Source organism: Canis aureus, chromosome 6 (assembly GCF_053574225.1).
Source record: "Canis aureus isolate CA01 chromosome 6, VMU_Caureus_v.1.0, whole genome shotgun sequence".
In the NCBI taxonomy this organism is placed as follows: domain Eukaryota; kingdom Metazoa; phylum Chordata; class Mammalia; order Carnivora; family Canidae; genus Canis; species Canis aureus.
This window is the reverse complement of record NC_135616.1, coordinates 68,512,069-68,525,493: the sequence shown is the minus strand read 5'-3', so window position 1 is coordinate 68,525,493 and position 13,425 is coordinate 68,512,069. Positions and strand designations below refer to the sequence as shown.

The window sequence follows — 13,425 nt, the reverse complement described above, 5'->3', positions numbered from 1 at the left end:
TGCTCAGTGCAGAGTGGCCAAAAGCAAATTGTATTGGGAAAAAGAGAAAAAGAGAGGAGAGAAAGAAGGAAAGAAAAGAGAAAGAGAAGAAAAAAAAAAAGGGAAGAAAAAGAGAAAAAAAAACGGAAAAAAAAAAGAAGAAAAAGAGAAAGAAAAAGAAAGGAGAAAAAAAGGGGGTGGGGGAAGGAAACAAATCAAAAAGCAAAACAAAACAAAAACAAAACAAAACAAAACAAACAAAACAAAACAAAAAAAAAAAAAAGAACCACCGGGGAGTATCTTCTGATTCTGTGTTCTTTAAGACCCTTGGCTTCTCCTGGAAGTTGTCAGTCTAGCTGATCTTCTGGGGGAGGGGCCTGTTGTGCTGGTTTTCAGGTGTTAGCACTTGGGGGAGCTGCTGTGCCCCTGCCTGGTGCAGGGCTCAGTGGGGGTTGTTTACCCCGTGAGGCTGCAGGAGGAACAACCGCAGTGGCGGGGCCAGCTCTGGAGCCCTGGATTCCGCCCCCGCAGTAGCTCCGGAGCTCTCCGTCTGCAGGGCCTGGAGGCTCCGGGGCGGGGCTGCTGATCTGCTCAGCTGGGGCAGGAGCGTCCTCGCTGTCCTGGGCCCTCCCGGCCTCTGCCTGTCCCGGGGGAGGCCGGATCCTGGGCTGTGTCCCGGCGCCCTGTGCTCCGGGGCCTGCGCTGTTGGATTCGCGCTCCCGGCCGCGCAACCCCCTCTGCGGAGCCGCCGCCCGAGCCCCCCGAGGTGCTCCGGGTCCCGCCGTGAGCGCTGCAGCCCTTAGGGAGCTCGGCGCACTCTCCCGGGGCGCAGGTGCCTGTTAGTGTCCCCGGGAGCCCGAGGGCATCCCCGCCCTCCTGGGTCCTGCTCCACCTCCCTGCGAGCCCCTTTCCCCCGGGAAGGTCGGTGCAGCTCCTGCGTCTCCGGGACGGGGCTCTCCTGTCCTGGGGACACTCGCCCCGGCCTCAGCCCGGCTCCTCGCGGGGCCCCTCCCCTTGGAGGCCTTTGTTCCTTTATTTCTTTTTCCCCGTCTTCCTACCTTGATAGATGCGCGAACTCTTCTCACTGTAGCATTCCAGCTGGTCTCTCTTTAAATCTCAGGCCGAATTCATAGATTTTCAGGATAATTTGAAGGTTTTCTAGGTAGTTTGGTGGAGACAGGTGATTTGGAGACCCTACTCTTCCGCCATCTTGCTCCTCCCCCCCTGAGTTATTTTTAAAAATCAGTGGACGATCTGTGGTCTCACAGCTAGGATAAACCTTATGCATTGCTCAGTGAATCTTCTCAAATTAGACGATGGTAAAAGACTTTTTTGAGAGGGACATGAAGATCAAAGTGATAGCAGATTAAGGCAGGCCTCTCCAGCTGTAGATAATAATTTTGTGGGTAATTCCAAAGTCTTGCTTGATTGGTCTCCAGGTTCACTGCCAAACCCACTTTTCCCATGGGTCATGGAGAGGTCAAGCTGTGCCAGAGCACTTGGTCGTGTACATTCTCCTTTCTCTCCATCTTTCTCTCCATGCAAGATTCATAAACGTTCTCTTTTCCAAAAAAAAAAGAGGTGAACAGTAGTCTTAGGATTGTTCAATTAAAGGTGATGCTGTAGTAATTCTACTTCTTAGAAAGGGAGGCTTTTTGATCCCTACGATATTTTTCATAAGATGAATACCATCCTGGTTGTATAATAATGAACCTGGAGGATAAATATCTACAAAGGTCTTTACTTAAAGGTGGTTTAAACTGTAAACGTTTTGATGCCATTTATCTGATACATTCAAACAGAAAAGTAGGGGTAAACTTCTTTTGTCTGTAGCTTTTAAATAATTCTCAAGATGAAGGAAATATACTGATAAAAAAAAATACGAACTAAGGAAGGTCAAAATAACATTCATGATCAATAATATTCTGCTGCTACAAAATGAGACACACTAGGTTTAATAACAGAAAGGAGAGCTCTAGGTCTACTTTTTTATTTACTCACTTTTTGCCTTTTAAAAAAATTGATGTAAAATTGGTGTATAATGATATTTTAGTTTTAGGTGTGCTTTCTGCTTGTCTGATCTTTGACAATTCTACCGTGGAGAATGTCTGTATGTATATGTGTGTGTGTGTGTGTGTGTGTGTGTGTAGTGTACAAAACAGCTCATTGTTAGTTGAGCCTATTCAGATTGCATATAATTTTAATGAGGTCCAGTTAATAAGCACTGTTGAAATGGAATTAAATGGATCTCTAATCCAATTATGGTTGGAGTCAGAAATAAAAATTCTGAAAGTGTAGATTTACCACAACACTGCTAATATTATTTCAAGATGAAATTATGTACAAAGAATGAAATCTTCCTGCAACATGAATGTGATGCTCAGGTTCTTTTTCTTTTTTTTCTTTTTTTTTAATATTTTGGTCTGCCTTTGTATGTTCATGATCTCTTATTGGAAACTCTTGGAGCTAGCTTATTTTAGAAGTCTGCATTTTTTAGATATTGCATAATAAAATGCATGTGCCATATATTACATAATATCCCAGCAAGGTATGGGGTAATACTTCATAATCAAATTCATATTTCTGCAACAAAATGTATGACTATCCTCACAAGGCGGAATAAATTAGGACTATATATAAATACCTCTGTATCTGTTCAGGTCAGGTTTTTCCTCTAAATCATCGTCTGAGCTGTTTTTGGAATTTGCAGATGTGGATAAGGAATTGTGAACTTGTATTCCTGAGAAGTGTATGATGCTATCATTCTCCCACCATTCTATCTACTTTCTATTTGAACAACTGCAGAATTGAAGTTTGTATTGCAAGCCATAATATTATTTGGCCTTCACTTGGTGTCACCAAAACAAATGCCATCTTGGGTATTGAAATTATGCAACAGCACAGACTATAAATGGAAACACAATTCTATCATCGAGAAGGTTTTTTTTTTTTCCCCTTAAGATTTACTTATTTATTTGAGAGAGAGAGTGAGCATGCAGAGGGGAGGGGCAGAGGGAGACAGTCTCCAGCAGACTCTGCATTGAGTAGGGAGCTCATCTTAAGACTCCCGTCTTACGACCCGGAAATCAGGACCCAAGCAGAAACCACGAGTCTGATGCTCAACTGACTGCACCACCCCAGTGCCCCTATAATCGAGAAGTTTTGACCCACCAAGAATATGCCCATGTATCTCCCGCCCTAACTCCCCAAGTGTGATTCCCATTGGACAAACCCAGACACGGTGGGCTCCTTAACAGAACACTATCTTAGGAACCAAGATTTATGCTTGCCGAGATTCAGAAAGTGACAAAACTACAGTGTCTGCTGGAGAGACATAGGAAACCAAGTAGAGAAGATGAATTGTTTTATTTTGAATGTCATAATTCTTAAATTTATAATATATGATTCTTAATGACATCTCATGGTTATTTTCCCACATGCTCATAAAAAGAAATTCAGGGTCTTAAATTCAGGGTTTTGTCTTGTAGGCAGACCACGTAAAATATACCAATCAGTTGAAGAAGGAAAATGAACGTGCCCAAGGGAAAATAAAACTGTTGATCAAATCTTGTAAACAGCTGGAAGAGGAAAAAGAGATGTTGCAGAAAGAGCTGTCTCACCTTGAAGCTACACAGGAGAACCAGAAAACAGGTAGGACTAACTGGGCACAGCCATGAGCCAGAGCTCTTTTCCACTAGTGAAGTCATACACAAATGGTGTGGAGGCCCAGAAACGTTTTTAGTGCTCTGTTCTGCTACTGTGTGTTGATTTCCAGCGGTTCTCCATTTTCCAGTTTTAAATTTTATGCTCCGCTTGGGGTCATAGGATTAATAGGATTCAGAATGAGGTCTGCATTTTGAAAATAGAATTATTGCATCTTCTGTTCTATAAAACATACAAAAAACTGGCAGCACTTTTTGCTAATGAGCTATTCCAAGAAGAGTTTTTCGTGTGGATGTCCACTTACATAGTTCCTACGTCAAAGGCAGATTGACATTCTGAGCTGGCATTGGTAATTTATCAGCAACTGATTCTGGTTGTCTTTGGCCCATCCTCGTGGGTCAACTAAATGGAAGGCTTAGGGGCCGTATGTTTGGATATGGAGGTAAAATAAAAAAGAAATAGCATCTGTCCTTCGCACTTTTTTCCACTTACATCTTTGGAATAGAATGCTCTTAACTGTGTGGAAAGCTGATGGCAAGTATAGGATGAGGGGCTCTTCTGGATCACAGCTTCACACTGTGGGGCAGGGATCTTCCCTGCTGAGAAGAGTACTTGGAGTATTTTGTGGATCAAGGGAGTTTTTCCAGTAGATTCATTGCCAAACATGGCAGTGACAAGTTGACCAAGACTCCCACCTTTGAAGCATCCCCCAAGGACTTGTCCATCAGCTCTTCCATTGCTTAAAAATGGTTTTCAGAGCTGTTTTTGACTTGTGATTAGCCCTCTTCCGTTTCCCAAAGCTATTCCAATAGACTTCATATTCTTTACCAAATTTTATTGTTCATTCACTTACAATGGAAAGAATGGACAGGAGAAATTGGGGATATGATCTATTAATTCATCCGATCTCATATGAACTGCAAGGAAGTTTGATGGGTTAGCTGGAATATAATTTGAGATTTTGATGGATTTTATTTAAGCGATCTTAATGAAAGTCATGTAATCTACTAGGGTATATGCCTTGATAGGATCCCTCCCAAACAGGAGTTGTTTAATCTATAAGAATACATAGAGATATATCTCCCTCACGTCTCTAAGAGAAAATCAAAGAACAAATCTTCTTCTTCTTTTTTTTTTTTTTTGTAATATTTTATTTATTTATTCATGAGAGACACAGAGAAAGAGAGAGGCAGAGACACAGGCAGAGGGAAAAGCAGGCTCCAAGCAGGGAACCCGATGTGGGACTCCATCCCGGGTCTCCAGCATCACGCCCTGGGCTGAAGGTGACGCTAAACCACTGAGCCACCCAGGCTGCCCTCAAAGAAAAAAACTAAGGTTTTCTGCTTTACAATGCCTGGTGTTAGAGAAGTGTCAAGTGACATACAGTGTGCCATTCTATTCTTGACAGGTACTGTTGTGGATTCTAATGCAGAGGAACTAATGGCTGAGATGAAAGAACTGAAAGAAACTCTGGAGGAAAAAACCAAGGAGGCAGACGAATACCTGGACAAGTACTGTTCCCTGCTTATAAGCCATGAGAAATTAGAGAAAGCTAAAGAAATGTTGGAGACACAGGTTGCTCGTTTGAGTTCACGGTCTAAACCTCACCTCCAGAATTCTCCTTTGCTAAATTCAGTGGTTCCAGAAGCATCTCTAGCCCCTTCTGCTACTGAAAAGAAGTTATCATCCGGCCAAAATACAGCTTCAGGCAAAAGACAAAGGTCCACTGGAATTCGGGAAGATGGGGGAGGCACAGCGTCTTCTACCCCAGAGACATTTTCTAAAAAGAGTAGGAAAGCAGTCAGAAGTGGTATTCACCCTGCAGAGGAGGCCAAAGACACTGAGTTTGAGCCAGAGGGACTTCCAGAAGTTGTAAAGAAAGGTATGCATCATTTAAAAGCAGAATTATTTGTGTTCTTTTGAAATTCCCTATAAAAAGCCACATACAAAGAGACGGGAGCATTTATGTTTTAGGCGATTGTGCAACAGTACTAAGTGAGTCCTAAGTCTAAGTCAACCTTTAAATTGGTATTTCTATTTAGCTTTCTGCATGAGAAAAGGGAAAGGATCTTGTTACTCATGTTACAGCACAAAACGTGCTAGGAGATTTCAAGACCTGTTTGGAATATGATGTTTCTGTGCTGAAAAATCCCCAGATCAAGGACACTCTTTAAGCTTTTTCACCTTTTAAAAAAAAAAAAAAAAAAAAAAAAGCTTTTTCACCTTTAGTCCAAATCTCACTGGGGTAGGAGGTGAGCTAGGGGATGGGTCCCCTTGGCTGGAGCCACTTACCACTTTTTGTTTTTTTAATTTGATTCCAGTGATCCTTAGAGTGTGGCCCAGGGACTGGGGCTGGTCTAGGTACAGTTTATTACTGGTTTGCAACAACAACAACAAAAAAAAGTCATGTTCAGAAATCAAGAGTAAAGATTGAGAAATTTTCATACTGATTTGACATTGTAGCAACATGCAAGCACGTCCTGAGTTTTCTTTTGGTTCATTCCTGTTGTGTTATACAGAAGTATCAGTCCACAGCCGGTTGGAACTCACCCCTTCTCCCTCCCCCTTTTGCTCAAAAAAATACCAACACTTATTCTTTGCTATAGATGATTTGAGGAGCCCTGTTCTGAGTAACTCTGGCCCTTAGAAACCCCCAAATAGTTAGCTATTTCTTTCTCATTGCTTTATTTATAATAAAGTATATTTATTACTTTATTTATAATTAAAGGGTTAATCACAAAAACAAGTGCTACTTTAGTTAGCCACCAACCCGACTCTAGAGGGTGTGTGACATGCCCACTGTTAGCATCATTGGGATTGACTCTCTCCTCTTATGCGCATCATGTTCATTTCCACTGTGGAGGGAGACTGTGTGAGCAGAAGGTGAAATTTCTCTTTTATGGGGTCAGCTGTCTGCCCCCACCTCGTCTCTGCCTGAGAGTGCTCACCTGAGTGGCAAAGGCTGTTACCGTTTTACCTTTTCTTGTTTTAAATGAGAGCTGGCCTTTTTGTGTGTGTGCTTTCCCTTCCCATTTGATCCTCTGTTTTATTTAGCTCCCATCCAAATTTGATGCGAAATCTTGCTGGTATGTTCTTCAGATCTTAGAAAAATGAGAATTAAGACATCCACGTAGAAGAAGAAGCAGGGAAAAAAATTTCTGTTTAATGTTATTTTCCCGTCTTTTGCCATTGTGTTTACTTGTGTGTCTGGTAAGAGAAAACCCACTGGTTAGTTGTTTGATTTGTCAACTGTGAAGTTAATCCCTCGTCTGCTGTGGCTAGCAGAAAATGTTCCTGGAGTTACTCTCATATTTGTGGAAACTTTACCTGCTACATCTTGTTTCCACTGTGGATAAAATCGGACCTAGCAATGTTGACAGTGAGTGTTTTTTGCCCCGAGGGTTTGCTGATATCCCAACAGGAAAGACAAGCCCGTATGTCCTGCGGAGAACAACCATGCCGACTCGGACCAGCCCCCGTCTGGCTGCACAGAAGTTAGCACTGTCCCCCCTAAGTCTCAACAAAGAAAATCATGCTGAGACCTCCCAACCAACAGCTGGTGGCAGCAGATCACAGAAGGTAACTCCTATGAACCTGTACCCGCCGTTCCAAATCCAGGAAATGACAGTGCTGCCTGGGCAAGGGTTTGACACTGCGCCCTTCTCCATGCAGCATAAGTGAGCCAGTCCCGAAGACAGTAGTGAGCAGACCTGAGGATAAACTTTACCCTGCAGCAACAATCTCCTCCTTGATCCAACAGGCCACATAGGGTTTGATGGAAAATGTTAAAAGAGGAGAAATTGTAGATCAGAACTCAAAGGGTTTGTAAGCATGTTTAAGCAGTGTGTTGAAGGAGCTGAAGAGGTCGTCTTTCTTCTGACCACAGGCCTTGCTCACTGCATTGCTTGTAGGCCTTGCTCACTGCATTGCTTGTTCCACGCTTTTCCCTCTAACCTGTTGCCCTCTCCCCACTGCCCCCCAATAGCTGCTAATTCTTTTTTTCTTATTTCTTTCTTTTTTACTCCTTTACTTTACAGAAAGCAAATATTTCTGTACAGATCCAAAGAAAGGAGCTCTGTTGACACATTTCTCTGTCTTGATTGTTGATGGCAGGGCTACGATCTCAGTGACCTCTATGCACCGTGCAAATGGCCCAGCAAATGTTATTTAAAGCATACAGAGGGATCCCTGGGTGGCGCAGCGGTTTAGCGCCTGCCTTTGGCACAGGGCGCGATCCTGGAGGCCCGGGATCGAGTCCCGCGTTGGGCTCCCGGTGCATGGAGCCTGCTTCTCCCTCTGCCTCTCTCTCTCTCTCTGTGTGACTGCCTGTGTCTCTGCCTCTCTCTCTCTCTCTGTGTGACTATCATAAATAAATAAAAATTAAAAAAAAATCATACAGAATGTTTGCTTTGCAGATCTTTGTTCCATTATACTATGAGGCATATGAGCGTTATGTATGCGAAGTATATGCCTACCCTCGTGGTAGGTAGTATTAGAGAAGAAAGAAGAAAGTAAGGTTTATAGAGATCTGACCTGCCCAGAGTTAACACTTACTGTCTCTCACCTCCACTTTTCTGTCCAGTGTTTCTCAAAGGGTCACAGGAACATTGAAGTTGCTGGAATAAGTTTAAGAATTCTAAAAGTCTTGTGATTTTTATTTTTATTTTTTTAAAATTTTTATTTATTTATGATAGTCACAGAGAGAGAGAGAGAGAGGCAGAGACATAGGCAGAGGGAGAAGCAGGCTCCGTGCACCGGGAGCCCGATGTGGGATTCGATCCCGGATCTCCAGGATCGCCCTAGGCCAAAGGCAGGCGCCAAACCGCTGAGCCACCCAGGGATATTTTGATTGCTTACTTGTTAGAGTTTGCGTAACAATGCAATGTGAGTGGCTTGACCCAGCAGACAAAGCTTTGAAAGTGTAGTAACCACTATTTGTGTAACTTAATAATTCTTTAAGTGAGTGGGTGTGGTCCTCATTAGGAGTTTAGATGCCGAAATACAAAGACATTGGTGAGTAGCTGCATCAAAACAAGAATATATCTATAAATGTTTGTGATATTATTGTCTGAGAGATGTAAGCATTAAGGAATGTATACCTAGTATTAAGGTTTTTCAAAACTTTCATTCTAAGAAAATTTTTATTAATTCAGTGGTAAAGAAGAAGGGTCTGAGGTTTTCTTTCACTCCTTAAAATGGGCCCATCCATTACTCGTATTAGAAATATTGACCCGTTTTGTGCAAATCCTCCCTGTCACCTCCTCTTTCTTCCTTTCTTTTTCTCAGTCATTCACATTTGGATCTACCTTTTGAATGCCGGTAACAACAAAACACTAAGAGTATCTTAGAGGAGTCCTTGACTTTCCAATGGCCATAAGAACAGCTGCTTTTCCATAAAGCAACCAGTGTCCCTAAAGAGGGAAGCTTCCAAGCTTGACCAAAGCTATCAACCACCAGATAAGTCCTGACCTGTAGTACAGGTTCAGGTTCTGGTGGAGGCCGCCGTGCCCTTGGATGGGTGACTGACTTGGACCCACTCCTCACTCCTTGATACATGCTAATATCTGTTCCCGCTTGTCTCACACTTTGGGGGATCAAACGAAGTATTTGTTTGGTTCTCTCTCTCTCTTTCTCTTTTTTTAAAGTTGTTTTTATTTATTTGGGGGAGAGAGAGGGAGCACAAGCAGGGGGAGGAGCAGAGGGAGAGGCTGACTCCCTGCTGAGCAGGGAACCCAATGTGGGGCTCAATCCCAGGACCCTGAGCTCATGACCTGAGCCGAAGGCAGATGCCTAACTGAGCCACCCAGGCACCTTGTTTAGCTCTCTTCAAACAAAATCTTGACGCACACATAGTACTCTGTGCCTCCATCCTGTTCGGGTGGCTCACTTATTGTAATTCCTTGCTTAGATACCTGCCTCCTGAGTTGCAGTGTGAGTACTCTAAGGTTCTGATTATGCTTCATGTCTCATACAATGTCAGATAATTCAACTGATTATTTGTCGAATAACCGAAGCTGCTAATGTTGTCCTTAAAGTGATTACAATAATAGGTGTTTAAAGGCATCTTAGGCAGCCATCTCATGAAATCGCCACATGGGTCATTTCTTTTTCTTCTTTTATGAGGACTCGATGGAAAAGCAGTCTCCATGTGGTGCTCAGACTTAGTAGCTAGGAACAAGAGCTTTGCACACTAGGTGGCCTGCTTTCCACGCTGCTGTGGAGTCTGTCGAGTACAGAGTCGTAACCATGGTTTCCTGCAGATTTGTGTTCCGTGCTTCGGCTACAGACTGCAGCCGGCACCCGCGGTTATGAATTGCTAAGCAGTTTTTGTGCACTTCTGCAAATGAATGGGGGTGGTTCCTCTTGAGAGGAGGTCACGGGAGACTTCATGGTTAGATGCAAACTCTTCAAAACCCAGCCTATTGATTTTTAATTTAATTCAGCATTTTCTGAGTCGCCTTATAAAATGCTTGCCTCATTGGTTAAGCAAATTTCCTCATTCAGTTTGAAAAATACAGAGCCAAGGTATTGTTTCTTTCCTAAAGCAGTTGCTTAGAAACTCAGGATTATGAGCCCTCGCCTGAAGTGACTGGCTGAGGTCGGAGAGAGACATTTCCCTTGGTCATTTAGCAGGACCTTTAGTGACATCTGTCAGATTCAAGGGGGGAAGATGCAAAGTAGGTGAGGATCATTCTCTGTTATGTCTCCAGAATGAATAAGCCCAGGAGCTCATGGTTTGGTGGGGACAAGCAAGTCATGATTGTAGACTTGATCTGAACCTTGGGTTGGTGGTCAGTGCCAGAGGACCTGCCACTAAATTGTGGAGGATGATGGTGATGCCGTCACCACAGCATCGGTCAGCAGTCTAGTGGGGCCTTGTGTTTCTTACTATGAATGAGGTTCATTTTCACTGAGCCATCCATGTGCTTGGGCCCTGGCCGCTGTGGCTGCAGACAGAGTTTGTGAGACAGTCAGGGTAGGGGTACACTTAATAGTTTAAATACTTGGTGACCTCATCTACTTATATAGACAGATCTGAGGCCTACTAACCCACATGATGATCAAATTCAGTTTAAGCTGATCACAAACTATAATTTCCTCAGTTCAGTATCAGAGAAATTAGAGTCTAGAGGCAGAAGCTGACCAGTGGGCTTTGGCTATTTAATTGGAATTAAGAAAGTTTTACTGGCTCAAATATTCTTTTCCCAACGTGAATGATCTCTATCTCCATGTCTTTTTTAAAATAGTGAACCCAAAGATCTGACTTTCCTGCATCCGATGGGTTCACGGGAAATGCCTGTCTTTTGTCTCACTTTCTACTTAAAAAAAAAAAAAAAGAATGCCAGTAAAACTCTGTTTTTTTTTTTTTTTTCCTTCAACTTTCCATGGATGGTAATTTTCCACTAAGTCCCGATCCTTAGAGGCTGCTCTTTTTAAGCGTCCTGCACATAATCTGAGTTAGAGGCAGGCTTTCCAGGGATTTGATCTGTTGGCCAGATTGACCATGTTTTCTGTAACGAAAAGTATTTAGCTGCCTTTTACAACCACGTACTTCCTATGGAGAAAATATAAATGGGGAAGTCATTTCCATTCCCTTCTCCTGCTGCTCCAGAAGGAGGTCACCAGGGTCCTCCACTGTCACATAGCCCCTCCCCACTGTTGGGACAGACTACGAGTCGCCCTTGTGAGGAATGTCCTTCCTCTTTACCTTTTAAAGATCTTCCTGCTGGAATCCTCCACTCCGGCCTTTAACTTGGATTAAATGAAGCTTTTCTAGCCTTCATCCATCTTGCTCCTCTTTTTCTTTCCTGATCCCGTATTCTTTGTCACGACTGTGGAAACCTCAAGAAATCTTGACTCTCTACCAGGTACCCTGCCCTCATGCCTGCTTCTTAATGTCTCACATTTTCTGAGATCCCTCTTTCTCTTGAAAGGCAGGGCATCAGAAAGGGGATTTACTCTTTTTTGGACTTTTATTGTTTATTCGGCTATAATCTAAGTTCAGTATGGAAACAAAAATGTAACTGGGATGTTTAACATGACGCTGTATGAGGAATAGGTTCTAGGTCTTTTAAACGTTGTGAGTAATGTTTCCACCCTAAAAAGGAAGTCTTAGGCATCTGAATTACATTCATTTGGGTGACAGCAAGGGCCCACTTAGGCCAAATGAAGGCTGGTTTGGGTTCTCACTCAGGCATATCTTGAACATTTGCCAGGTAGTCAAGCATATTTTGGGCACTAGGGATGTAATGATAAAGAGGACATCATCTTTGCCCTCAAAAAAGCCTATCTTCTGATCTGAGAATGTCATACTCGCCTTTTTTTTGGCCATCAGAGGTGTTGAGGAAAGCTTGCAAGGTGACACATCAGAGTTCAGGTCTGACACCCTCCTAGCTTCTGTTAGGAGTGAAGAGGAAATGGTAAAACTGTACAACATCTGCAGAAGAAGGACTTAACCTAAAATTTGGCCATATAAGTACTTTATTTTCACACTGTAGAGATGTGAGTGTGATTCAAACTTCTAACAAAGGTGCTTTGTTACAGGTCAAGGTTGCTCAACAAAGCCCAGCGGATTCAAGCACTGCATTCCGAGAACCCACCACGCGGGTCAGTAACCTTCCTGAGAGGAGTTCGGCCGACAGCCCCAGGGAGGGCCTGAGGGCCAAGCGAAGCCGGCTCGCCCCCAGCCCAGAAGCTGTCCCTGAGTCCAAGAGCAGCGAGAATTGTAGGGTCCAATAGAAGCGACCCTGTGTGTCAGGACCCTGGAAGGTGGCAGTATTTAACCAGAAGACCATGTGCCTGTAGGGGCTGTTGTTTCCTCAGGGAGCACGTTATCAGTGGGAAGAAAACATTTCCTTATAAATCTAAATGTATTGTACCCTTTGGCTCCCCCATGTCTAAGTATTGGAAAAGTTTGGAAGCACTGATCAACAACTCGTCACTTAGCATAAATGGCGCTGTATAAAGCTTTTTGGTAATGTTGCACTTACGTGGCAGGCACTGTGTAACGACTTGTGTTTGTGGATTTTGCCTTGAGACAACCCAAAATACATCCTCTACTTCCAGTGAGCAGCTCCCAGGAAGATATAAACTTCTGCTTTATGATATTTCCTATGTGTAGAGCTAGGCATGAAATAATTTTAGATCAAGAATTTCTTTGAGCTGAGAGTAAAATGAAGGAAAATCATGCACACACATACACATGTGGATGTACATATGGGGTTGAGTTCATCCTTATCTTCCAGTGTGTTTTCTAAATGTTTGCCAATTGAACCTGTGCAGATTTGTGTGTGTGGGTGATGGGAGTTGTGTGTTTATTTTCAGTGGGCCTGCTTGCAGGCACCTCGAAGATGTAGTATATCGTTTTCTGTCATCTTACTGTTTCTTCCTAAGACCAGTTTGTTACTGTTCTTTTAGTATGTGTTCTCATAAACAGTGAACTTGTGTTAAAATAGGGCATTTTTTTTCCTAATAAAATAAATCACTTTTGTGTTCTGTAAAAATGATTTCTAAATATAAATGCATTATGGGCATTGGTACGATTTCTTGCTAACGTCAACAGGCTCTTGTAAAAGACTTTTTAACAAATGATACTAGTATATTTGTGAATACATTAAGTTATATTAGAAGACGTGATTTGGAATGTGGGTCATGAAGACTGCATAGGAATTAGGAATAATATGTCCAGCCAGTGCCTGGCACATTGTGTGTACCCATTAAATTGCATCAGCAAGGATACAAATATGTGGTATTTTCCAGCTCGTTTATTGATGACAGGGTTTG

At 42.9% G+C, this 13,425-nt stretch overlaps 1 protein-coding gene across 3 annotated transcripts in view; it reads left to right on the top strand.

Annotated features, from left to right (window-relative positions):
* CENPF (centromere protein F) overlaps window positions 1-13,145 on the top strand; it is a 69,430-nt gene extending 56,285 nt beyond the window's left edge. For 2 of the 3 annotated variants that reach the window (XM_077902123.1, XM_077902121.1), the window contains 4 exons: window positions 3,468-3,630; window positions 5,051-5,524; window positions 7,043-7,221; window positions 12,187-13,145. In XM_077902123.1, the coding sequence (XP_077758249.1) occupies window positions 3,468-3,630; window positions 5,051-5,524; window positions 7,043-7,221; window positions 12,187-12,381 (1,011 nt within the window). In that variant the 3' untranslated portion in view covers window positions 12,382-13,145. The remainder of the gene's footprint in view (window positions 1-3,467; window positions 3,631-5,050; window positions 5,525-7,042; window positions 7,222-12,186) is intronic. The other variant, XM_077902122.1, reaches the window with a different exon arrangement.
* The last annotated feature ends 280 nt before the right edge of the window (window positions 13,146-13,425 follow it).